The sequence below is a fragment of the Lithobates pipiens genome, unplaced genomic scaffold, assembly GCF_037356315.1.
Source record: "Lithobates pipiens isolate NorthernLeopardFrog02 unplaced genomic scaffold, aLitPip1_a1.2 Scaffold_18, whole genome shotgun sequence".
Taxonomy (NCBI): domain Eukaryota; kingdom Metazoa; phylum Chordata; class Amphibia; order Anura; family Ranidae; genus Lithobates; species Lithobates pipiens.
In genome coordinates, this window is record NW_027507758.1 from 255,665,868 (window position 1) to 255,693,758 (window position 27,891).

Consider the following 27,891-nt stretch of genomic DNA (forward strand, 5'->3'; position numbering starts at 1 on the left):
TTTCCTTTTTTTTTTTTTTTTTTTTTTTTTAATTGCCTGGATTTAAAACCTCAATCCTTGAAGTGGTTAAAATGGATGGGGCTCATAGAGTGGTTATTTATTTATAAAATCACTTTTCTGCTTTCAAACACAAAAGGATAAATCTGCTCCACGCCAGTGGCAACGGCTTGCACATTTGGACCTGCAGAAAAAGAAAGATTTTTTTTTTTAAAGGAAAGCATTTCATCCTAGAAGTACTTAAACATTTTTTGTACCTGACACACACATGCGTTAACACTGCTAGTTGAGAGAAAAATAAATAAATAAATAGGATTGATGCTTGGCCATGAGTGGTATGTGATATGTAACTGATCACTTCTCATAAGTGAGGAAAGGTATGAATTAGATTGATTCTTGTTAATGAGTGAAGAATGATATGAAGACAGATTCTTGCTCACAAGTAGGGATGCTATGAAGACCAATGCTTGACTGGAGTGAGGACTGGTATAAAGACAGATCCCCATGAGTGGGGATAGTATTAAAGAGGGAGGATGGAATAAAGCAGACTGTTCCTTGCTTATGAGTGAAGAATGGTATAATATGAAGACTTATTGTTGCTAATGAGTGAGATAAGAAGACTGATCCTTGCCTATTGGTAAGAAATGATACTCATGAGGATTGGTATGAGGAAACCTGGTCACTGCTCATAGGTAAGGCATGGTATTAAAAAAAAAAAAAAAAAAAAAAAAAAAACGTATTCTACATATGCAGCAGTCAGCAAAGAAATGCATGCCTTGAGCAATGCTACACCCCCCAATCAAAAAAGCACTACAGAAGGCTACATTTCTAGAACTCAAATTCAGAAACTGACCACCAGGCAAAAACTGCATAACTTTTACTAATTGTTAAAAGTGCAGAAACATTTCTTGCAGCTACATTGCACCAAATTGCCTCTGTAACGAGGTTGCCAGTTTTCTTCAGGACTTCCTCATTACGAAGTACCAGTCCTGCCTACATATGACATAAAATTGAAAATCCAACAAGCACTGGATTGCGAAGCAAGGAGGGAACCCATTCGAGATTTTCACTAGGGGATGGTGTGTACATCGGTCTGACATTTGTTTTGAAATTTGTTCAAGACCTTGCATGCACCAGAATAATCTTTACTGGCATCCCAGTCTTAGTCCGTTGGGTTCAATATTGCGTTGGCCCAACCTTTGCAGCTATAACAGCTTCAACTCTTCTGGGAAGGCTGCCCATGAGGTTTAAGAGTGTCTATGGACCATTCTTCCAGAAGCGCATTTGTGAGGTCAGGCACTGATATGGACGAGAAGGCCTGGGTCGCAGTCTCCACTCCAATTCATCCTAAAGGTGTTCCATCAGGGCGAGGTCAGCGCTATGTGCAGGCCAGTTAAGCGCCTCCACCCCAAACTCACTCATTCATGTCTTTAGGGACCTTGCTTTGTGCACTAGTGCACAGTCCAGTTGGAACAAGGGGCCATCCCCAAACTGTTCCCACAAAGTTGGGAGCATGAAATTGTCCAAAATGTCTTGGTATGCCGACGCCTTATGAATTCCCATCACTGGAACCAGGGAGCCCAGCCCAACCCATGAAAAGACAACCCAACACCCTAATACACCCCCCTCCTCGCCCACACCAAATGAATTGGACTAGGGCACAAACCAAGGTCCATAAAGACATGGATGAGCGAGTTTGGGTTGGAGGAACTTGACTGGCCTGCACAAGTGACCTAACAAATGCGCTTCTGGAAGAATGGTCAAACGGTCCCATAGACACACTGCTAAACCTTGTGGACAGCCTTCCCAGAAGAGTTAAAGTGGTTGTAAACCCTTACAACACACTTTGACCTACAGGTAAGCCTAGATTAAGGCTTACCTGTAGGTCCAAGAAATATCTCCTAAACCTACACGGTTTAGGAGATATTTGCCGAAAGACAGGCACTGCTGTCTACGGCGTATGCGCCATTAGACAGCGGGGCGCAGGCGCACTGAGTGCGGCATCGTCAACAACGAAGATGCCACGCGTATCGGCTCCCGTGCACATGCGCGGGAGTGATGTCATTGCGGCTTCGCCGAATGACAGCGGCGGAGCAGCGAGACCCCACCGAGAAGATGGGTGCGCGGGACTACAGGGGACAGCGATGGCATCGCTGTCTCCTGTGTCATGCAAGTGACACATAATGGACTACTATCTGATGCATAGTAGTCCAGTATGCTCTGCCTTTGTAGGGAATGAAAGAGGAAGTAAACTCATCAGGGTTTACTTCCTCTTTAAAGGTGCAATGTTAGGGCCAACTCAATATTGAACCCTACTGACTAAAACTGGGATGCCATTAAAGTTCATGTGCGTGTAAAGATAGGTGTCCCAATACTTCTGGTAATGATAGATAGAAGTTCCATTTCTTAAATAACAATTTTGAAGGCACATGCATGTGTGACTTTAGTACTTGTAAACCGCTGACATAAAATATGAACAAATCATATCCCTCTAGTGTGTCTTTGTCTCAATCCAGAGTACTAATTGCCATTTCTGTCTACTGCCTTGTTCCTCTGCCATCATCATGGGCCACTTATGACAAGTTTTGCTGAGACTAAGAGATAAACAGGTGACAGGGGAGGGAGCTCTAGTGCACAACCTGTGAAGGACACCCACTGCGCTGTGTCCCTTACCTCCAATCAGCTCTACTCACCGAGTGTAACCAGCTCCCCACCCCCTGCTTTCTGAAAGCTCAGAAAAGAGGTATATTTTCTGCACTTTCAATGGTTGCAGAGAAGAGAAGACTGCAGATAAACAAGTACAACCTATGAACGAGGCTTTTTTTCCTCTCCATGTATCACGAGGGTGTCCAACCTGTGGCCCAAGGTGGCTTTGAATGCGGCCCAACAAAAAATTGTAAAACGTACTTAAAAATGTTGATCTTTTGAAAAAAATAATTTTGTAATAATGCGTTAACAATTAGCGAACACATGAAGCTGAATAAAAGTTTCAGCGTCTTCTTACTGGACTTTTATACATTTTATCTTCCCAAAGAAAAAATACTCCACTCTTCACAATCACTCCTTATGCAGGTCATAGTTTTTGGCAGCACCTATATTTGTGAGCAACTATTTTCAAAGATGAAGCACGCAAAGAGCAAATTTAAAAGCAAAATATCTGATGAGCACCTTGAGAATTGCTATTACATCCATCGAACCAGATATTCATGCGTTAGTTTATCAAAAACAGCATAAAATATCACACTAGTTACTCTTTTACATTAATAGAAAAAAAAAAAAAAAAAAAAAGTGTTTTATTACTCAGATAGGTACATTTTCTGTATCAGTAATCTCCAACTTGTGATCTGCCTGACTTTTTCTGCTCGTCAGCTATGCGCATTAATAGTGTATTTTATGTGTGGCTCAAGACAATTCCTCTCTTTCCAATGTGGCCCATGAAGGTCAAAAGTTTGGACAACCCTGCCGCAAGGCAAAGTAGAGTGTAGAGTGTATAAGACTGTTCCTCCCACAGGAACTTAAATCAAGACCATAAGACTTATCTTATAATGCAAAATCTGGTGCAGCTCTTCATAGGAAACCAATCAGCTTCCAGATTTTACTTGTCACCGCTTACATGGACAAGCTGAAATTAGAAGCCGATTGGCTACCATGCAGAGCTGCACCAGATTTTGCACTCTCCAGTTTTAGTAAATAAACCCCATAGTGCACAGAACCTATAACAACCTTCCCTTATTACTGACAGTTGCCAACATTTGGTACTTTGGAAGAGTACTCAAAAGGAAAAAAAAGGTTTCCCTGTGTTCTGACTGCCTTAAAATTCTCATTATCGCAGTCTAGTGGGTCAAAAACAAAATGTCGGGAGACTTCGGCTGGTTCAATAAAAAAAAAAAAAAACGACTGTCATTCGGCCCATGCGTATGTCGGTCTGTCAGACAGAAGGCGGCCATTTGACTGGCTTCTGTAGGGAAAGCATGCTGGAAAACCAGCAGCCAACAGACACCCGGTCAGTGCGCTCATCGAATGGCAGACAGTGCTGATCGAAGTGTTCTGACAGGTGGCGGCTATCCCTATCAGAAGACAACAGTTTAGGGCAGGTTTGTGTACTCACCTATTTCTAATCTGCCCCAGTCACATAATCCTGCTGTTTTGACTTCCCTGTGTCAGTAAGCAGCTACTGCATTGAAGAGGGAGAAGCGCGATCAGCTGAGCCATAGGAGTGTATGGATAACATTACAACTTCAGGAATTCACAGCTGTTGTCAAAAGCTCCCTTACACAGGGAAGCCAGACGTTCTGAATCATGTGACCAGCAAGTATGCAGATCTTTGTTAAAGGGGTTAAGACAGTGCTCACAATCACTGCCAGCCACTCTGCATCATATAGTATATAGTGTAGTTTTTTTTTTAATTTTTTTTTTTTTATATTAATCTTCTAAATACTGAATTTCCTCTTGCCGATCAAGGGTCACGTGACTGCCCTCGCTCTCTTCCTCCAATGTATGTACTACAGAAGGAGGGGCTGAGATCTCACTGATGTCTGCCAGGCGATCATGTGACCTCCCTCTGTAGTACATATGGAGGAGGAACAGAGTGACGGCCAGTCACATGACCGCTGATCAGCGAGAAGAAATGGTATTTAGAACATGAATTGAATAACATCATACACTGTATACAACATGTTATCCTAGCAGAGGGGCTGGCAGTGGTTGTGAGCAGTCATTTTTGCACTGCCCAGAACAGTGCTAGAAGGGGAGGGGACGGGTAGAGCATACAAGGAGATCTGCAGATGACAGAGGCACAAACTGACCACGGTGTCAGCGCTCAGTAGCCATGATAAACCAGGGTCAGTTTACAGGGCGGAGGACAGAACCAGGCAGGATCAGCCAGGTATTTCAGGCGACAGAATGGGCCAAATTACACAGCGCAAGCACTGTGCTGTTATTTATGCTTTAGAGGAACAGGATCTTTTTTGGGTAACAAACGCTTTAATGCAGGATAGCCAGGAGGGGAGAGGGAACGTTTAAGAATAAATTAGGTGTAACCTTCACTTCCACTTTAAAAGCAGATGTAAGAAAAAAAAAAAAAAAAAAACCCCCACACACGGAGGTGGAGGTGCCGACCTGAGTGTAGTATTAAAATGATTACTTTAATAGGATTTGATTAAAAACACTTAAAAGATGATAGAAGATGCATGTTTGTCAAAGTAAAGTGCAGTACTGGCATTCCACATGGCTCTGTGGGTCCCACTGCTGTTGCAGATAGCTGGAAAGGATTGAGCAGCTGGCTGGAATGGATCAGTGTTTCTCCAGGAGCAAAGGAACCAAGCAGCTCCACACAGACCAGCATGGACCGTGGAACAGGAAGTGATATCACCGGCGTTTGATTGGACCTAGGCAGGGCTGGAATCTTGTCAACCAGGGCTGCAGTGATGAAAGCCTATGCGCTCAGAGCTGACGGCTCCTTCTACTGGCCCATAGAGTGCATAGCCTTTCATCACTGCAGCCCTGAGAGGATTCCAGCCCTGCCCAGGACCAATCAGATGCCGGTGACATCACTTCCTGTTCCACGGTCCATGCTGGTGATCATGTGATCTGGTGTGGAGCGGCTTGGCTCCTGGAGAAACACTGTGATCCATTCCGGCCAGCTGCTCAATCCTTTCCAGCTATCCGGAACAGCGATGGGACCCACAGAGCCATGTGGAATGCCAGGACTGCACATTACTTTGACGAGCATGCATCTTCTATCATCTTGTAAGTATTTTTAATCTAATCCTAGTAAAGTTATAATTTTTGGTTATCTGTTTTTTCCTCACAGGTCTTGCAGAGTTCTGGACACACTCTGAAGGATGGCTGCCTTCCTTTTTAACCCTTAATAACCCTTTCTATGGATACATCACCATCCAGCTATTACAGCCACAGACTATACCCCTAAGGATTACTCCATCTAGAGCGCCAGATAAACACTGACTATACCGATAACTTTAAAAGCAGAAGCATTGCTTGCTTTTAACTGGGCTGCTTTTCACAAACTACATATGAAAATCATCTCACAATTTTTTTTTTTAACCATCCATGCAAAAATTCAGAACATTTCTTTTGGTTCACAACTGCATTAGGCATAAGAAGGAATATCTGAAAAGTTTGAGGGTATTACCTGTTACTGTAATACTTCCAGTTGAGAAAATCTGTAGTGTTGTTTTTAAAGTCTTTATTCTATAGCAAACCGCAGGGTGAAGTTCAGGTTCATAACTGCACAAAAACACAATATTTTGCATAAAAGTCGCATTGGAATGAGATGAATTAAAATCATAGGATTAGAAAAAAAAAAAATATAACACTTACCTTGCATGAGGGCGGTTTTTCTTCGTAAATTCTGGGAGCCTTATTTCAAATGGCATATTACACACTGCCAACACATTGACAACTTTAAATTCTGTAAATTTTACCTGTTATACAAAAACAAAGAAACACTTAATTATAAGAGCAATATTCATTAATGTATGAGAGACATTATATATATTCATTCATTCATATACACACACATATATATTTCAAGTCCTGAGTAAGGATGAGCTCTGGCGTGTTCACACAGCCCACGTGCAGAGCCCGCCGGGAAGTCGGCACTGCGCTGATCACAGGCAGTGAGACATTGTCCCGATGCGCTTCTGCAGAGATCGGGAAATGTCTCACTGCCTGTGATTAGCACAGACTTCCTGGCGGGCTCTGCATGTGGGCCGTGCGAACAAGCCAGAGCTCATCCTTAGTCCTCAGCTACTAGCCAGGCCACCAGTTGCCCTGACTCCAATTCCACCCCTGCCCTCAAATTATCTCATGAAATGGACGCTTAAATGTTTTATGCAGAATTAGGTTATAAAAATAAATATTAAACAACTTTATCTGTGCCCACCAATGCAGCCTACCTTTGCAGGGGAGGAGAGCAACAGGAAAGCCAACCAGATGATCAGTGCACTGGGAACACAGCGATAACAGCTTATTTTAACTGCTGTGTTACCGCCACTCAACGTTACATACAGCCCCACCCCCTGGCCATAGAACTTTGATTGACCGATCGCCCGTCCTGGGATTGGACGGTTGATTTATGTGATAGCGAGGGGCAGGGAACATGGCAATGTGACATGAAAGCCGTTATCGCTGTGTTCCCTGCACTCTGATCATCTGGGCGGTTCTCCTCTTTCCCTCTATGATCGATGGGAAAAGGACTCTCATTCAACCTAGGCTGCCGGCAATGCTTGGCGCTAGGGCTGCAACTAACAATTTTTTTCATAATCGATTAGTTGGCCGATTATTTTTTATCGGTTAATAACCTTAAAAAAAAAAAAATAAATAAAAAAAAAGGTAATTTTGCTGCGATTTGCATTTTTACATATTTTTTTGCCCAATTTGTGAGCAGATTAAAAACACAAATTGCCGCAAAAATGCATTATTACATGCTTTTCTGCAGATTCTCCATTGAAGTATATTGAGCTAAAAAAACAAAAAAGCACCGTTATGCGTTAAAAAAAGTCCTTGTCTTTTCTAAATACGCAGCAGCTGAAAAAAAATCATGGATGTGAACGTGTCCCACAGAAAACCATGTAAATGAACTGTAGTGCGTGGCCTGAGATGTTTAGTAAAATAATGGGGTTAAAAAAAAACTAAAATTAGTACAAAAAGAGCAAATAATCGCTACTGTAAGGGGGTTCATTTTTTACTATGGGATAGTGGAAGTAATATTTACAGTAGCGATTTGCTCATTTTGTACTATAAAGGGCTAATTTTAGATTTGTTTAACCCCATTATGTTAGTGGCCGATTAATCGATTATGAAAATAGTAATCGATTAATTTCATAGTCGAATAATCGATTAGTTGTTTCAGCCCTACTTGGCGACCCCCCCCCCCCCCCCCGTTCCCAGGCAGCCATAGCTCGCCAGCCCTCAAAATACACTCGCAAAATGCAAGCAGGCGAGTGGTATTTTTGGGGGCCACGTATAATATATACATTTTACATACCAATCCACAAATAACTTCAGGTGATATACAGGACTCTGAAAACATGTGGTGTGGCTGTTTCAAAATGCACAATAAGGAGGCACTTGGCCAGAAGAAAGCCATTACTACGCAAATGCCACAGTATCCCGCTTACAATACGCCAAACAGTACAGAGACGTGCCTCAAACCTTCTGCCACAAAGTCATTTGGAGTGAGTAGACCAAAATTTTGATTTTTGGCCACAACCATAAATGCTACATTTCGCTGATGTTTTGGAGATGACTGCAGTATGTTATCAAAAAATACTGGAGGAGCATTTACATTCATCAGCCAGGAATCTGCACATGGGATGTACTTGGACATTCCAACATGACAATAATCCAAAACACAAGGTCAAGTCGACCTGTCATTGGCTACAGCAGAATAAAGCAAAAGGTTCTGGACTGGCCATCTCAGTCTCCTGACCTCAATATCATTGAGCCACTCGGGGGGGGGGGGGGGGGGGGTCTCAAAATGTGCAGTTCATGTAAGACAGGCCAATAATTTACAGGAACTGAAGGCTTTTTGCCAAGAGGAATGGGCAGCTTTACCATCTGAGAAGATAAAGAGCCTCATCCACAAATAACACAAAAGATTTCAAGCGGTTATGGATTTTAAAAGGGGGCAATACACGACATTAAGAACGGGGGTATGTAAACATTTGATCAGGGTCATTTGGGTAGTTTCTGTTGTGATGATTTAAAAAGAGTAAACAAAGTTGATTGATAATAAATGGCTTCAGCCAAACACGAACCACGAGTGCAAGAAAAGCTTGTGTATTATCATTCATATTCTCTGAAAAATGGCCAAGAAATCATAAATCCTGCCAGGGTATGTAAACACATGAGCACAACTGTATAGAACAATTAGGGATGCATCAAAATTTCGGCCATCAAAACATATCGCCCGAAAATGGCCTTTTTGGCTATTTGCCGAAAGAGAAATCTTGCCGTTAATGGAGTCGAAAATGAGGCGGGCCCACACACCCCCACCCCTTTACGGGGGTGTCATCTCCTCTCTTCTCCTCCAATGTCACTGTCAGCTCTGTGGACCTTGTCCTATCCTCCCTCCCCATCACACATTCATCGTTCCTCTCCTGAGGTCACATGGTACCACAACATCAGCTCTCACCCCAGTCACATGGCTGCGGTTCCTTTTATCTCCTCTAGCAGGTCACCCGGAGCCGGGTGTCATCAGGCAGCACGCTGTCCTTGCAGCGCCTCCTCTACAGACTGTCCCGGCAGGTCTTGGGGGCATCGCTCTGTCAACACAGGCTGGGCTCTTGTTCGTGACACTTTCAATGTGATGCAACAGAGGCGGCTGGATGTGTTCGGGAAGAGGACGGTGAGAGGCGGCCTGGGGGGTATGAGCTGTGCCTAGTGCTGACCTGTGACCGCAGTTCTCGTCTCCTAATGCTGACCTATGATCCCCTGTTCTGACCCCACGCCTCTGGACCCTCATGTTTCCCCTCCTCTGACCCTTGCCTCCCAAACCTGACCCTAATTTCTCAGCACTGACACTCAACCCCAAATCTCCCAGCACTGACTCTTCTCTTGACCCACATGTTCCAGCTCTGACCTGTGTCCCCCTCCTCTAACCCTTGTCTCTCGACCCTAATTTCCCAGCACTGACCTACATTCCCACATCTCTCTGCACTGACCTGTGTCTACCTGCTCTAACCCACTTTGCCATATCTTGTGGCACTAACGATTTTGACTGGCTCTTGTTTCCTGGCACTGAACCACAACGTCACCTGCACTATGCCATCACATAGGGGGCCTCATCAGTCCTGTTGTGATGGCAATATAATTTGCAAGCAATCTAATGTTTAAAAATAGAAAAAAGTTTGATAAAATACATAAAAAATAAACACACCAAAAAATTTCCTAAAGTCACACATTCCCACAAACATATACGAAAATTAAGATTTCCATATATATTAGGGGTTGCAGTACATGCTGGAGTTAGCAATAATGGATCCATTATTTGTGATTAAATGTAAATTGAGGAACTATAAAAAGGCTTTTAAAACCGCAAGCATGCACCATGTTGAGACTTTACATTTGCACAGCCAAATGTTTTATAAAAAAATAAATGTAAGTCGGAACAGGTGGTATATTGGGATTGTATGCACCAAAACTAAGGAGTATATATTTTTTTACTTAACTATTAATTTGTTGAACAATCTTAGAATTTTTTTAAATTATGCCATAATTTTAATCTGTCACCATTTTCTGCTTTCAGAAAAAAAAAAATATGTATATGTATGTATATATATATATATATATATATATATATATATATATATATATATATATATATATATATATATATATATATGTATACATACATACATATACACACACACACACACACACACACACACACACACACACACCTGTTGCCATTATACTTGTGCATAAACAGAGAAAATGAATACTGTACCAAAAAGCCAAGTTTTTGCAAACAACGGGCCAACCGTCTCGCACCGAATTTGGCTTCCTCTTCACTAGAGTAAAAAAGAAAACAATGAGCCACACAGTTATGGGGAGTATAATAATAAAAAAAAAAAAAAAAAAAAAAAAAAAGCTGTAATGCATAACAACTAGATGCCTGTATAACATGCTAACTGGAATCTGGCTGACAGGGAAAAAAAATGAGGCTGAACTGGTGTCTTTATTCAACCAAACTATGTAAAAATGGGGTGCCATCAAATCTGGCTTCTTCTGAAAGTTGTAAGCTTCAAATCAATTCAGAGATGTCAGCTACAACATTTCTATCCCGACAAGTTTCTTTTGCTTCTCGAAATTCAAAAACGTTATAGCTCAAATTATCAGCACGTTTTAAATTGCTATGACTATCATATAATAGGTCTTATTTATGCAGTATGATATCTTATGTATTATTTAATGTAGGAGTGAATAATAACAGAAAGAGAGGGACCAGCTTACGTGGCTTTGTTTGGGGTAGCTGAGGTCAGGCCTGGAACTACAGAGGGGGAAATATTACCATGGTATTGTCTGGCACATGGTTATCCACAAAAATGGAAATGTTACTTTTTGGACTAAGTACTTAGTGCAGTAATTTAAATATTGAACATGTGCGCATTTTATATTTTCACAGAAAGGAATACAGCTTTATTCACCCATCTTTACAAGACCTGTCCTGAGGACTTTCATGAAATTTGAAGAAATGTTTTACCTTGTGGCTCCTGTACAAATAATTTTTCCAGATGACCAGATTGTAGCAGTTATTCTAGGCTTTCTCAGTTTCATCAACACCTTCTAAAATAAGAAAGAACACATTTAGTCTAAGCAGTCAGAAAAATTACAATACATGCATCTTCCAGAATAAATAAAAAAAAAAAAAAAAAAAAAAAAAATGAAAAAAAGTGTGGTGTAAATTTGTATTCAGACCCTTTTACTCCGATACCCCTAACTAAAATCTAGTTGAACTAATTGCCTTCAGAAGTCACCTAATTAGTAAATAGAGTTCACCTTTGAGTAATTTTATTCTCAGTATAAATACAGCTGTTCTGTGAAGCCCTCCGAGGTTTGTTAGAGAACCTTAGTGAACAAACAGCATCATGAAGGCCAAGGAACACACCAGACAGGTCAGGGATAAAGTTGTGGAGAAGTTTAAAGCAGGGTTTACTTCCTCTTTAACGTTTCTGTTTGTAACATGATAAAATGTGGAAAATGTCAAATGGTGCGATTTATTTTTCAAGGCACTGTAAGTAAAAAAGTTTTTTTTTTTTTTTTTTTTTTTAACTATTCACATCCTGAGCAAGGAAACTGATGGCACTATATAAAATCTTGTATAATAAATAACTCAAAGCAGGGGTTGACAAATTTGCTTGGAATCTAGGAGCCAGCTAAAAAAGTTAGGAGCCAGGTCCGTGACAGCGATCTGGACCTGTCCCTGGCCTGACATGGAGACGAGTGAGGGGAAGATAGTGCCCCCCCCCCCCCCCCCCCACCTGTCTCCAAGTCATTGCCCATAGCGCTTAGAGGGACATTTTTAAATTGCATTTTAGTGTAAATATGAGATGTGAGGTCTCTCTGACCCCAGATCTCATATATAAAAGAGGACCTGTCATGCTTTTTTCTATTACAAGGGATTTTTACATTCCTTGTAATAGGAATAAAAGTGACACACATTTTTTTTTTTTTTTTAAAAGAACAGTGAAAAAAATAAAAATAAAAGTTAAAATAAGAAAAAAAAATTGTTTTAAATGCGCCCTGTCTTGCCAAGCTTGCGTGCAGAAGCGAACGCATATATGAAAGCGGTGTTCAAACCACACATGTGAGGTATCGCTGCGATCGGTAGAGTAAGAGCAATAATTCTAGCCCCAGACCTCCTCTGTAACTCAAAACGTGCAACCTGAAGAATTTTTTAAACGTCGCCTATGGAGATTTTAAAGGGTAAAAGTTTGTCGCCATTCCATGAGCGGGCGCAATTTTGAAGCGTGACATGTTGGGTATCGATTTACTCGGCGTAACATTATCTTTCACAATATAAAAAAAAAAAATTGGGCTAACTTTACTGTTGTCTTTTTTTTTTTATTAAATAAAAAATGTTTCCCCAAAAAAAGTGCGCTTGTAAGTCCGCTGTGCAAATATGGTGTGACAGACAGTATTGCAACGACCACCATTTTACTCTCTAGGGTGTTAGAATAAATAATAATAAAATATATATATATATATATATATATATATATATATATATTTTTTTTTGTTTAGGGGTTCTAAGTAAAGGGATGGAGAAAGACTGGCCCATTAGCATTGTTGGTTGTAATTCCAACGGCCACCACAAGAGGGCGCCAGATTCCAGAAGGAACCATAGGATCACAGAAGGCCTCAAAGCCGGGGGCTCAATTACTGGCCACCTGCGGCGCGGCCCGACGCGATCGCGCGCGGGGGGGGGGGGTCCACGGAGACGGGATACCCCCAGCTATGCTGCCCCAGGCGCAAGGTCGCTGATTCTAGTCGCCAATGCGACCTGGCGACCGGGTTTTGTCGAGCACTGACTCAAAGTATTATGAAACAAGCAGCGTTTCCAGAAATACAGGTTTGCATATACTTTAATAGGGTATTAAAGTATATGCAAATCTCAACTTTTCCATTGTAATATTTCTTTAGATGCCCCCCCCCCCATATCTCCCTATGATCCTTATTACATCAAGAAAGGAGGGATTTATTCCTGGAAGCCAGATATATGCATTCCTGTGTTTGTGCTGGGATTGAGCTTGATCATGCACTGCCAGGACTTAAACTGAGCCGTTACCAACAGCTCCAGGTCTCCTTCAAATATTGGGAGTGAGGAGAACTGGCTCCCAATTGTGTGATCGCTGATTAGCTTACTACTGTGAAGACCAGCCCCAGTGTTTCCCCTCTGTGAAGAGGAAAAGATTAATTGCATCTTTTAAAGAGAAAAAAAAAAAATATATGATTTTTAAAACAGCTTACCTGTAAGATCCTTTTCTTTGAAGTACATCACGGGACACAGAGCCATAGTAGTTACTATGTGGGTTATAGGCCACCTTCAGGTGATGGACACTGGCACACCCCAAGATAAAAACTGCACTCCATATACAACCCCTCCCACTACTGGGAGTATCTCAGTTTTGTAGCAAAGCAATAAACATGTATACCAAAGAAGGGGAGGGACCTCTGTGTCCCGTGATGTACTTCAAAGAAAAGGATTTTACAGATAAGCTAAGCGGTTATAAAAATCCCATTTTCTTATCGTACATCACGGGACACAGAGCCATAGTAGTTACTATGTGGGATGTCCCTTAGCAATGCCAACTGAAGGGAGGGAGACAACAAAAAGTAGAGCAATAAGAGACTAGACAACTAATACTGCAGCACCCTGCACCCAAAGGCGATATCCTCATGACTTTTTACATCTATTTGATAGAATCTGATAAAATGTATAGACTGAAGACCAAAGTTGCGGCCTTACAGATTTGAGCCACGGAGGCTTGGTGATGCATTGCCCAGGAAGCACTAACAGTCCTAGAGGAGTGCGCTTTGATTTGAGAGGGTGGAATCCACCTCTTTAACCATGAGCTTGAACAATTACTTATCGAATCTATTTAGATTAGTAGATTTTGATGCTGCCTGTCCTCCTTTAGGACCTTCAGGCAACACAAATAAAAAAAATCAGCTTTCCGAATCTGAGCAATCGCCTTTAAGTAGACATTGTCTGCTCTCACCACAGCAAAAAAAGTAGCGATTTTTTCCCCCCCAAAGAACAGGAAAAAGGACGGTAGAACAATATCCTGGTTTAGATAAAAACCTGACACTACCTTTGGTAAAAAGTTAGGATGAGGACGCAATACTACCTCATCCTTGTGAGCAGCAAAAATATGGCTCTTTACAAGAGAGCCACCAATACTGATAACCTTCTTGCAGCAGATATGGTTACCAGAAAAAACAGTTTCCTTGTCAAAAAAGGACCAAAGGAATATGTTGTATCGGCCCAAAAAAGGCAGTTTTGTAATGCCTACAAAACTAAATTCAAGTCCCAAGGGTTGCTTAACCGGAGATTAAGCTGAGTTACCCAGTGAATAAAGTTATGGACCAAAGAATGCGAAGCAAGTGGTCATAGAAATAATACAGATAAGGCCGAGACCTATTCTCAATGGGGCAAACTCAAGTCCAGCTTTATTTCTCCCCCATCTGCAGAAAAAAACAAAACAAAAAAAAAAAACACCCCATCAAGGACTCTACTTAGACTTATTTCTTGGGGTGCAGCTCCTGGTTTCACCAGGAGACATGTTTCCCAGACTATAGTATATGAACCATGGAGGCTGGCTCTGCATAAACCAAAGTAGAAAACTACCGAACCTGACAGCCCATGCTTTCTCAGAGTGTGGGCCTCAATAGCCAAACCGTTAAATTTAATCGCTTATAAAGTAGGATGGAGAAGGTCTGGCTGTGAAGGTAGGGTCCATGGGTTCCCTACTGCCATCTCTAAGATCCTTGCATACCAAGTTTTCCTGGACTCTGCTGGGGGGGTCACAAGAATCAACAACTTCCCTTCCTGCTTGATCCTGTGAAGAAGTTGTGGATGCAGGCAGAATAGGAGGAAATGCACAAAACAATGAGAACCGATTCCACAGGAATAGCAAGGCATCCGTTGCTAGCAGATCCTTTATTCTTGACAAAAAGCTGTCAGTCTTTTTTTGTTGATCCTGGACGCAAACATATCTATGTCCGGGATCCCCCATCCTTGACATATTGACAGGAAGATATTGGGGTGAAGGAACTATTCTCCAAGGAAAAGCTGCTGGTGACTCAAGTAGTCCGCCTGCCAATTTTCTATTCATAGAATGAAAACTGCCGATAGGCAAAGTACATTGTTTTCTTCCCAAGATAGGATAAGATTTACCTTTCTCTGGCCCGCACAACTTCTTGTGCCCCCTTGGTGATTAATATATGCCATTGCTGTGGCATAAACGGATTGAATCCTAGCAGGACATCACCTTAAACTGAACATTCAGGCCCTCAGAACAAAGTGTTATGCCTGAATTTTTAAAATGTTAATGGGCAAGGCCATGTCTGATCTAGGTCACATCTCCTGGACAGCTACCTCTTTCAGGACTGTCCCCCAACCGAAACAAAAAAGGTTGGCATATGTTGATACTATTTCCCAAGTAACTGAAAGAAGGCCAAGTAACTGAAAGAAGGATTTTACCCTTCATAGATTTTTGGATGCTAACCATAAACTGAGGCTCCGGCGCACCTAGCCTAAAGCACCTGGGATTTCCAGGTGGTCGTTCATCCAGGTACTAACCTGGCCCAACCCTGCTTAGCCTCCAAGATCGAATGAGATCAAGCGCTATCAGGGTGATGTGGCCATAGGCTTTGGAGTCAGACACATTGGGAGTGTAGAGCTTGAATTCTCTGTTTCAAGGAGATAGGATACTGCTTTGCAACAATCTAGAATGAGACTGAGCATTGAGAACGGCCTTGAATGAAGCCATCTTTCCTGACAACCTCACGCAAAGTTGAATAGGAGAAAAAACACCTTGTTTCGACTACCTAGATCAGTCCTGATCTTAGCCTGGGGTACGACCCAAGTATTTTCTTCATGTTTTAAAGAAGATTCCTCCTAGGTTGAGAATCCCACCTAGATATCCCAGGTAGTCGAAAGTGGTGACCATACCTTTGGTCTAAGCGGGCTACCGACTGGTCTAACAAGAACAGATCGACTAAGTAAACCACAATCGTTATACTTTGGGCTCTCAATCTGGCTAGAAAAGGAGCCAGAACCATGTACTCGAGGTGTAGCAGCATGAGCGCGGGCCTCTGATCCTATGGGATCTTACAGAGAGGGGAGAAAATGATGAGGAGAGCCTGGAAGGTGCTGTGCAGTGCATGCCGTTGATTTTTTTTTTTTTTTTTTTTTTTTTTTTTTTTTAAGTTCTCCTTCTTAATGAAGAGGGGTAGCAAATAGCACAGGTGGGGGGCGTCTGGTGGGGAGGAAAACCCCCTCAGACTTACCGGAGGTCTGCTGCTGGCTGGAGGAAATGGAAGCTGCTGCTCCAGACACATCGTGAGCTCTCTGAGAAAAGCGTGAGAAGGTTTGTACTCTATACAGCCCCCAGTGGTGACACATAAGCATGACAACATTTACGAACTTAAAGGAGACATTCATAAGAAAATTTTTATTTTTTTTAATAAAAACTCCACTTACCTTTCACGCCGCAGAGTTTTCTGTGGTAAAACCAACAGACCCAATCTTCACCCTTCACGATGGGTTCCGTTAAACCTTCAGGAGCTGGGGATCCTTGAGGAAACCCACAATCCTGGCCAGTAAAACTTTATGGCCCTACTACCAAAAGTACTGGATTCCAGGGTCCAGCTCTCTAAAAGAGAAGAGTTTACAGGAAAGACCTTGTTTCTTCGGATATGAAGCACGGGAATCATTCAATTTGTCCTAAAAGACACTTTGAATGGATCAGGCTGCATAGCTACTCCCAGCAAGGATTGCTCCAGTGGAGCTCAGCACAGCATATCTTCGTGACCAACCCCTTAGACACAGGCGGAAAAAAAAACTGAGATACTCCCAGTAGTTGGAGAGGTTATATAGAGAGTGCACTTTTTATCTTAGGGCATGCCAGTGTCCATCACCTGAAGGTGGCCTGTAACCCACACAGTAGCTCTATGGCTTTGTATCCCATGATGTACGATAAGAAATCTGTAATGAATAAACTAGATCAGGGCTTGATTGGTTTAGTGAGTGTCAGCGAGCTTAGGTATGGGGAAAAGAAAAAAAAAAAAAAAAAGTGTACTACTATGTGTACAAAGAAAAATATAGGTATCACTGCGATTGACAGGAGTAGGAGAATTTATTTTGCAGGTTTTTTTGGTAGTGGGTTATGGTAATGGCATAAAAATATACAGTAAAAAGAAAAAAATGTTTTTTTTGTTTTACACGGTTTGTGGCCAGTTTTCCTTTAGTAAAAAAAAAAAAAAAAAAAAAAAAAAAAGTATAACGTCCACCTGGATACAGCAAGTAGTTGATGATATATACAGTATAGACACACCCCCTGTACAGTCTCATAGGGAAACATGCACAGCCGAGATTGTCTATCACCTTTTATGTGTAAGGTAATCACCTTCTACGTGTAGGGGGGAGGGGGGTGTTAAAGTGACTAAGTAACACTTGCATGTAGCAGAGGGAGAAGAGAAAAAATACAGGAACCAAAACTAGGTGCTTTGGACTGAGGCTAATGCAGACTATGGAGGGATATACTTTGTTAATTTTCATTTCAGAGGTTTACAACCACTAGGGATTATTTTTACGAAAGGCAAATCCACTTTGCACTATAACTGCAGCCGTTGTAGATCTGAGGGAGACATGCGAGGGAAAAAAAAAAAAAAAAAAACACACATAATTTTAGCTTCCACATGACTGGATGATAAAATCAGCAGAGCTTCCTCATTTCAGATCTACAGCGACTGCCCCTACAAGTGTACAGTGCCTTTTGTAAATAAACCCCTACGTTTTCTACATCTAGCTATGAGAGACAGGGATAGAAGAAAGTTACTCACGCCAACTTCACGCTTGTATATTACATTTATCCCCTCCAATGCAATCTTCCGCAAGTTTAAATGACATCTGGTTCGAAACACACATACAACATTTGTGATTAAAATATCTAATGCCACATCGCTGTCCGCATCCATTGAGGTGGATTACTCGATTCTTGTACAAACCATGAAGAATGCACCCTAAAAAGTAATATGCAAAAATTAATATACAATGCCTATATGTGTGATCACAGAAAGACTGATATGTCTAAATTCAAGCTTAATAGCTTTACAATAGATAACATTTTGGCTTTTATCGATGGTTATGGGTAGTTGTTTGCTTTCAGACTGTCTCTCTCTACTCAAAGAAAAGTCAACAAAAATTAAAAGCAGTAGTAACCCCCCCCCAAAAAAAAAAAGAGAGAAAAAAAAAAAAAAAAAAAAAAAAAAAAGTAATATTGCAGCTTACCAATTTTTTTTTTTTTTTTTTAGGTTTATGTTCCTCTTTTCTCCTAGTGATCTGGCCAGTAACACACTACCCTATAAATACACAACTCCGGATAAAGAGATGTAGTAGATTTGGACAGCAGCATTGTCAGTCCGGGGGGAGGGAAGTGTTAAGACCCATACACACATCAGTTTTCCAAAACCCTGTAGTGGTTGCCTGCCTGATTGCATACAAATTGAAACTCCTAAGGTTTGACCTCATATTATATGGTTTTGGTAAATCTGAAGGAAAAACTCAGCAGAAAAACTGATAGTGTGTATGGGGCTTTAGAAGTACTACCAGATTTAAATACATTAACAAATTAAAGCTTGAACGCCAAACAATTTTTTTTCCTTTTGTGACAAAGGTTTTGCAGGAATAAAAGCTTGTCATTTTAAGCACCCCTGCCAGTGGTAAATTATCTGTCTCATCCCTGGAACTACAAGAGAGTATTTCTGTTGAAAAACAACTCATTTACTGGTTGGATCACCAGGTGAAAAATAAGATGAAAGAAAGCCTAAAACAGGAAACGAATACAACTACCATATCTAAGAATTGCTAAGCTACAATGGGTCAAGGCGTCACCCCGTCTCTCTCATAGGGAGAATGACGGATGCCGACACTGGTGACCCAAAGGCACCACAACAATAACCATATCAGCCTATGGCAACAATAGCAACCTAGGTAGCAGATGAGAAACCACATGCTGCTCAATACTAGTCTTTATGAAATACCTTGCCACACAATTCTTGCATAGGGTTAACATGTTAACAATATATAATGGTACCAACTAAGTCACTTTAATTAGCTAGTAGTAGTCAGTCACATTTAACGTGATTTGTTCAGTAATGTTGGAGGATTCGTACCTTATCCAAGCCATTTCTTTGGTTTTAATGAGTATCAAGAAGATACCCCAACATTTACACACAACAGGCACAGACAATGGGATCAGGGCAGATGATGATTATCCAAGAATGGGGTGGGAAGTGTAAAAGCTTTGGGTCAATCCAGTTCTAATGCCAAAATCCAGTCATTGGTCTGGGTTGGTGTTAATCATTTGCCTCATATGGCTGAAGGTTTAAAATTCTAGACACCATCTAGAAAAAGGGTGTGAATAGCCCCTCGAAGTACTGAAGTTAGAGACAGCTAGGAAACAAGGTTTTCCCAAAAGATTTCAGCAACAGCAGCCTTCGTATTCACCCAGTACAGATTTCCATTAAGAAAACTGGTAGTCAGCAACTGGTTATTTACTGGTAGTCCACAGATCTGTAGGTTTTACAAATTTTCAAATACTGCCACCATAAACCTTTAACTGAACCTGACTTGCATACAGTAGCAGCAAGTGTCTTGGGTCAAATACAGCGCCAAATAAAAAACCCTTTTGTGTCCAAAGTCTTTACAATCCCCCTTCATTAGGGCTGGATGAAATAGAAGATGGACTCAATAGTACTCCTTACAGGCAGATGTCATAAACAGTAGTCAGTGCAGAGAGCTGACAAATACATGTCATTTGCGGCCAAGTAATGACTTTGTACGCATCTTTTAACCGCTTGCCGATCGTATACTGTATATATATCCTGCATTTCTGGGTCTATTTGTGGGGGGGGGATGTCAATCTTGTTTGGGTACAGCGTCGCACGGCGAGTTAAAGTGATGTCAATGTCAGTTAAAGTGACATGGTGCTGTATTGCAAAAAATGGCCTGGTCCGTTTAAAAAAAAAAAAAAAAAAGTCAGCAGCTGCAAACACTGCAGCTGCTGACTTAATAAACACACTCACCTGTCCAGGGCGCCCGCGATGTCGGCCGACCCGTCCCTCGGCTCTCGGGTCCCGGCGCCGCCATTCGTTGTAAGGGAAACAGGCAGTGGAGCCTGATGGCTTCACTGCCCGTTTCCTACTGCGCATGCGCGAGTCCCGCCGCTACTGCGCATGCGCGAGTCCCGCAGCGCTTTCTGAATGGGACGCGCTGTGTTCTGGAACACACAGTTCCCAGAACACAGCGCGACTCATTACCCAGAAGACGCCGCGACGAAGGGAGAAGACAGAAGATCTCCGCGGAGGAGGAAGAGGAAGATTAGGAGAAAGTGCCTAGCAACAGGCATTTCTGGTAAGTAAAAAAAAAAATTTTTTTCATTTTTTTTTTTTATATTTTTTTGTAATTTTTAATATTTTTTCGTTTTCAGGGTGGCCCTCCACTTTAAGGGGGGAAATCTTCTGGGGCTGAAGTGGTTAAAGAGCAAAAAATAAAACACAGGTTACACCACCAAAAGAAAGCTCTATTTGCGGGAGAAAAAAGAGCACACATTTTATTTGGGTACAGTGTCCCACGACTGCACAATTGGTAATTAAAGTAACGCAGTGCTACGTCACAAAAAAATAAATAAAAATGGACTGGTCATGTAGGTGTGTATAATATATACATACATTATATATATATATATATATATATATATATATATATATATATATATATATATATATATATATATATATATATATATATATATATATATATATATATATATATATATATATATATATATATATATATATAATTTCCTATGGCCCCATTCACACACTGCATTTAGCGATGGTTTTGTTACATGGGGTTTTCTGCAGTTAGAAAAAAATTTATTTGACTGCGTCCAGGACCGATTTATGTGCAGATAGCTGCAATAACCACAGGTAATCGCAGTGTACTATTTAATTTGGGGATAGCAGCGGCAACAAGAAAAAACAACAGGAAGCACATCAGAAATGGCAAGAAAGTTCCACCGCAGCTGCATGTAAATCGCTATGTACAATTAATTGCAAGTGTTCGCTGTGCCTGGAGTCATGGAGTTTCAAAATAACAAAACACGCTTTTAACCACTTGCCTACTGGGCACTTAAACACCCCTCCTGCCCAGACCAATTTTCAGCTTTCGGTGCTCTCACACTTTGAATGACAATTACTCAGTCATACAACACTGTACCCAAATGAATTTTTTGTCCTTTTTTTCCCACAAATAGAGCTTTCTTTTGGTGGTATTTGATCCCCTCTGGGTTTTTTTATTTTTTACGCTATAAATGAAAAAAAAGACCAAAAATTTTGAAAAATAAAACGCAATTTTCTTTGTTTCTGTGATAAAATTATGCAAATTATTAATTTTTCTTCATACATTTTGGCCGCAATTTATACTGCTACATGTCTTTGGTAAAAATAACCCAAATTAGTGGATATTATTTGGTCTTTGTGAAAGTTATAGGTCCACAAGCTGTGGTGCGAATCATACAAAATTGATCACATCTGATGTACTGGTGGACTATCTCACTTCTTGTGACCCGAACAAGTCAGGAAAGTACAAATACCCCCCAAATGACCCATTTTTGGAAAGTAGACATTCCAAGGTATTTAGTAAGAGGCATTGTGAGGTTTTTGATGTTGTCATTTTTTCCCACAATTCTTTGCAAAAATTAAGATTTTTTATTATTTATTTTAAATTTTTTCCACAAAATTGTCATCGTAATAGGTTATTTCTCTCACATGGCATGTGTATACCACAAATGACACCCCAAAATATATTTTGCTACGCCTGCTGAATATTACGATACCACATGTGTGGGACTTTTCCACAGCCTGGCCACATAGAGAGGCCCAACATGCAGGGAGCACGTCACATGTTCTAGGAGCATAAATTGTTGACTACCTATTACACTTTTGAAGGCCCTGGAGCACCAGGACAATGACACGTGGCACTGATGACAGATGGCACTGATGACGCGCGACACTGATGTGGCACTGACAGATGCCACTAATACGGGTCACTGATGACACGTGACACTGATGACAGATGGCACTGATGACACGTGACACTGACAGATAGCACTGACACATGGCACTTATACGTGGCACTGGGGACAAATGGCACTAACAGGTGGCACAGGGGGCAGATGGCAGTTTATTTTACTTTTTCTTTTTGTAACTTACGGCCGCTGCAGCCACTCATCTCTCCCTCCTCGCACACTGTCTGTGTGAGGAGGGAGAGCGGCACTGAGAGATGATCTCATATGCTTACATATGAGATCATCTCTCATTGGACACGCTGACTGCGCTGTAAACGGCCACTGTGATTGGCCATTTACAGTGATCTGTGACTGGCTGTGTCCAAGGGACACGGCCAGCACAGAACTTGCCAGATGCGCGCTCTCAGGCGCGCGCATTGCGTAAGTAAATAGAAGGACGTCCAGGGACGCCCTCCCGGCAGGTAGCGTCCGCGCTGTACCTGTCTTACGGCTATAGCACGGGCGCAAAGTGGTTAACAGCGGCAGAACAGCCATCAGTGTGAAAGAGGCCTAACTGCTCAGCCACAAACAGCAGACTTTTAACCACTTGCTTACTGGGCACTTAAAGCCCCCTCCTATCCAGACCAATTTTCAGCTTTCAGCACTGATGTACTTTGAATGGCAATTGCGCAGTCATACAACACTGTACCTAAATTACATTTTTATAGTTTTTTCCCCCCCAAATAGAGCCTTCTTTTGGTGGTATTTGATCACCTCTGCAATTTTTATTTTTTGTCAAAAAAAATTTTTTTTTAAAAGACTGAATTAAAAAAAAAAAATTATATTTCTTTTTATTTTGTTAGTTTTAAAACAGGAATTTTTGTCCATCATTGATGTACGCTGATGAGGCGGCAGTGATGGGCATCGATGGGTAGCAGTGATCGGTTACACTGATAGGCAGCACTGATTGGCACCACTGGTGGGCATAGGTAGGTGGCAATTATGAGGCATAATTGCCTCTTCCTTTTCGAGACCGATGTCCCTTTAAGGTGAGCCGGTGACCGGCCCCTTACTCAGATCGGTGATCACCGAGTCACAGGGCGCGTGCACAGGGGAGGCCATCATTCGTCCATATCGCGGATGTCAGGTGGTTAAACAAAATATAAGTGAGGCAAATACATAGCGATGCATGATTCTGGCTAAAACGAGAATCTGGATTTATTTTCTTAGAAGATAGATCACGATTCTCTCAATGTAACATAATTTTTCACATTAACCACTTGAGATCCGTGCTATAGCCGAATGACGGCTACAGCGTGGACCTGCTTTGCCGGGACTACGTCTATTGACGTCAGGGGCGCACGCGGTGCGCTCTGTGATCAGCGAGTCTATGAGACTCGCCTGATCACGGATCAGAGCAAGGGGTCGATCCCGACCCCTTACTACATGATCAGCTGTCAGCCAATGACAGCTCATCATGTGACACAACAGAGCCGGTAATCGGCGGTGATCCGGAAATCAGTCCCGATCACGGCCAGCTCATCAGTGCCCACCTGCCCCCTGCCAGTGCCACCCAAATAATAAAAAAGTGCCCCCATCAGTGCCCACAATCTGCCTCAACAACAGTGCTGCACCCCAGTGCCACATATCTGTGCCCATCAGTGACAACCAGCAGTGCCACCTATCAGAGCCCATCAGTCCCATCTATCAGTGGTACCTATCAGTGCCCCTTAGTGCCACCCATCAGTGCCATCTTATCTGTGCCCATCAGTGTCGCCTTATCTGTGTCCATCAGCGCAGCCTATCAGTGCTATCTCATCAGCGCATTTCAATGAAGGAGAAAAATGACCTGTTCTCAAAATTTTATAACAAACTATTAAACATGATTTTTTTTTTGCATCTTTATTTGTTTGTTTAGCAAAAAATAAAACTCCCAGCTGTAATTAAATAACACCAAAAGAAAGCTCTATTTGTGGGAAAAAATGATAAAAATTTCATTTGGGTACAGTGTTGTATGCCCGTGCAATTGTCATTCAAAGTGCATCAGCGCTGAAAGCTGGTCTGGGCAGGAGGGGGGTTTAAGTGCCCAGTAAGCAAGTGGTTAAACAAAATAATTGGGCTAACATTACGGTTTCATTTTTATTCATTGAAGTGTATTTTTCCCAAAAATTTGTGTTTAAAAGACCACTGTGCAAATACAGTGCGACGTTAAATATTGCAACAATCGCCATTTTATTCCTGCATATTCACACAGGGTTTAAAAGTTACAATGTTGTTAAAAACTTGGCAGACTGCCAGAGTGCGCAGAGACCTCTCTATACCATTACATGAAAGAATTGGCAAACTCTGCAATACAGATCTCATCATAGGGGTTGAATCGAGATCTTTTAACGATTAATTGTGCGGCTCTACAAATACAGTAACCATGGCATGTGCATCATTCCAGATAGTCACCTCGACAGTGCAGAACATTGCAAGCTGAGATGACATGCACTGCATTGATGCATTCACACAATTTCATAGTAACCATGGGAGAAAACAAAGTTCAGGAATATCCTAGTTTATTGTATTGTTTTGCAAATCTACATACACTGCAAACTGAACTGTATGATTGAATTGGTTCTGATGTCGCTGTTTTACTAACCTGACAGCTTATTATTCTAAATAAGAAATGTTCATTTTGTTTACAAATATTAAAAGATTTGAACCCCTTCCTGTCCGGCCTATAGCAGAATGACGGTCGGGCGGTTGTTCGGTTATCCTGACTGGGGGTCATATGACGTCCAGCAGGATAACTGCCGATGCATGCCCGTGTGGGGCGCTCGGCGATCGGTGGTGCGGAGCATCAGTCTGACACACCGCTACACCGATCCCGGTAAAGAGCCTCCGACGAAGGCTCTTTACCACGTGATCAGCGATGTGCAATCACGGCTGATCACAGTGTAAACAGAAAGACGTTTATCGGCCTTTCCTCACTCACGTCTGACGCGAGTATAGAAGAGTCAATTGGTTGGCTCTCCTGACGGGGGGGGGGGTGTGGTCTGCGCTGATTGTTTATCAAGACAACCCCCCCCACCCCCGGCAGATGCCCACCCGGGACCACAAGCTATGCCACCCTAGACCACCAGGGGTATGACAATCGGTGCACAGGCAGCTGTCAATCAGTGCCCATTAAAATTGCCTGCCAGTGCAATCAGTGCTGCTTTTCAGTGCCCAGACCCGCCTATCAGTGCCACCAATAAGTACCCATCAGTGCAACCTTTCAGTGCCCAGTGTTGCATATCAGTGCTCCCTATGAGTGCCCATCAGTTAAGGAGAAAACTTATTTACAAAATTTTATAACAGAAACAAAGCAAAAAAAATGTTTTTTTTTTCCAACATTTTCGGTCTTTATTAATTTAGCAAAAAATAAAAACCACATAGGTATTTACAACCAAAAGAAAGCATTGTCTGTCATTCAAAGTGTGACAGCACTGAAAACTGAAAATTGGCTTGGGTAGGAAGGGGGTGAAAGTGCCCAGTATTGAAGAGGTTAAGCAACCCTGCCAGTGGTAAAATGGTTTGTCTCATCCCTGCAACTGCTACATCACACAGGACAGCTTGTTATTTTGAAAAACAACAGACTTACTGGCTGGAACACCAGTTGAAAGTAAAAGAAAGCCTGTAAAAAAACAAAAAAACAAATGCAGCCATCACTTCTAATAACTGGTCAGTTGCAACATAATAGAGTGACATTAACCCCTTCCCACCCACCATATAGCAGAATTACATGCGCAAAGTGGTTAAGTTGACCTGACTGGGCGTCATATGATGTGCAGTAGGACAACCCACACCAGCACGGCGATTGCTGGTGTTCCAGTCTGTCACACCATACATATCACTGATCTGTGACGTAGGCTTTTTACTATGTGATCAGCTGTGCCCAATCACAGCATAAACAGGAAGGGACATTTATCGGCTTTTCCTCCACTCGCACTGACACAGACGAGAGGAGAGTCGATCAGCTGCTCTGACAGGGGCAGGTCTGCGCTGATTATCAGTGCAGCCCCCCCACCCCCCGAGGATGCCTTTCTGTGCCTCACCCTGCACCTACCATGCCCCCCCAGACCCTGCACCTACCACGCCCCCCCCCCCAGACCCTGCACCTACCGCGCCCCCCCCCCCCCCCGGACCCTGCACGTAGCACATCCCAGATACAACTGGCCCTTTGAGGGCAATCTTAATACTGATGCGGCCCATGGTGAAACAGAGTTTGAATCCCCTGGTCTAGAACATCATCATGAAGAATGGGATGCTGCACACTGATTACAGACAAACCAACTTGTTTGTCTGTCCTTGATGTGCGGTGTCCCATTCTTTCTTCACTATGATGTTCTAGACCAGGGGTGTCATTCTCCATTTCATCATGCATTAAGGTTGCACTTAAGTTTTTACTTATCTGGGAATAAGTAACTTCTGCCTGTGCTGGCCCAGCTCTTCTTCACTATGTTGCTGCTGGAAGAGAACACTATACATCTGCTGAGATTAGATGTCAGCACCCAGCAGCAGTCTCCGGCCTATTGGAGGTGTACACAAGGGAGGATTTTGTAGGGGAAGACCATGCAGACAAATGTCTGCAGGGTGAGGACAGGTCCTGGTGAAATGGTGTGTAGTCAGTAGTGTAAATGGCCTCCATGTTGTGTATAGTCCTGTGCATATGGTAAAGCTGGCCCTGTGCCTCAGAAGGAGCTGTGCCATGTCAGGTGAGCAGGGATAGCACTGAGGGAACCCATCTTAATGAATGAGGTTCTGGAATGCAGTGTCACAAAGGAGCGGTCCCCATACGGCATCTCCTCAGTAACACTCGCCCACCCGGGCCAGGGCACAGACCACCCGCTCGTAGCCGGGCCTGCTGCTGCCACAACGTACCTGTGAGTGCACCGTCAGAGCCGGTGCAGCCAGTACAGTGCACATCCAAATCCGTGTCTTTCCGGAAGCTGTGCTGGGACCTGGTAACCCTGGAGCGCAGTCCGTGCCGCTCCGCCCTCCCGCCTATCAGCAAACGCCGCACCAGCCGCCAATAGCCTACGACGGCTCAAGCATCTCCGCCTTCGCCCGAGCTAAGAGTCTGTGCGTGATTGGCTGGAAGGAGGGCCGTGGCGGTTAGAGGCGGGGTGTAGGGTGGTCGTGGTCTTTGTTTGGGAATGCTGGATGTTGGGAGAGATGTCACATCCGGGCAGATACTTCCTGGGAGGAGATAAGGGAGGGGGCAGGTCTGTGAGTGACAGGCTAGAAGTCTCAAGGACAGGGAGTGCTCCTTCCAATGCATTTCTAACGGAATTCTTCTCTTTATTATTGTTTGAAGGAATGGAATCCGCTTTGGTAGTTATTCCAACGGAGCTGCCAGTCCACCTTATGTAAAAAAGGAGCTCATGTGTACATATTGGAAACAAGACTAATGTCCATTCATTGTTTTGTAGGATTGGAGCCTACAAAGCATTGCAACCCCTGATCAGTGCTTCAGGGGTGTGACTATTCCCCAGCCCCAGGGCCCCACCTCTGGTTATGGAGCTGCAGGGAGGATTGAATGGAC

General features: G+C 42.6%; 2 protein-coding genes and 1 pseudogene across 3 annotated transcripts in view; 1 reads left to right on the top strand and 2 right to left on the bottom strand.

Annotated features, from left to right (window-relative positions):
- SLC2A12 (solute carrier family 2 member 12) overlaps nucleotides 1-11,298 on the top strand; it is a 169,894-nt gene extending 158,596 nt beyond the window's left edge. Inside the window, exon 5 of the mRNA XM_077486820.1 lies at nucleotides 11,147-11,298. Coding sequence (XP_077342946.1) covers nucleotides 11,147-11,192 — 46 coding nt within the window. The 3' untranslated portion in view covers nucleotides 11,193-11,298. The remainder of the gene's footprint in view (nucleotides 1-11,146) is intronic.
- TBPL1 (TATA-box binding protein like 1) lies at nucleotides 1-27,499 on the bottom strand. 2 transcript variants are annotated; one of them, XM_077486823.1, is made up of 8 exons: nucleotides 27,228-27,499; nucleotides 25,948-25,980; nucleotides 18,091-18,270; nucleotides 11,225-11,307; nucleotides 10,469-10,532; nucleotides 6,337-6,440; nucleotides 6,149-6,243; nucleotides 1-181 (listed from the first exon to the last, which is right to left on the bottom strand). In XM_077486823.1, exons 3-8 carry the CDS (start codon nucleotides 18,223-18,225, stop codon nucleotides 102-104), a joined length of 561 nt encoding a protein of 186 aa, XP_077342949.1. In that variant the 5' UTR covers nucleotides 18,226-18,270; nucleotides 25,948-25,980; nucleotides 27,228-27,499; the 3' UTR covers nucleotides 1-101. The 2 variants fall into 2 exon arrangements, with proteins under 2 accessions (XP_077342949.1, XP_077342948.1); XM_077486822.1 differs by lacking the exon at nucleotides 25,948-25,980 and having other exon boundaries at nucleotides 27,228-27,496.
- On the bottom strand, nucleotides 15,778-15,896 carry LOC143990764 (5S ribosomal RNA; annotated as a pseudogene).
- Nucleotides 27,500-27,891: the final 392 nt, after the last annotated feature.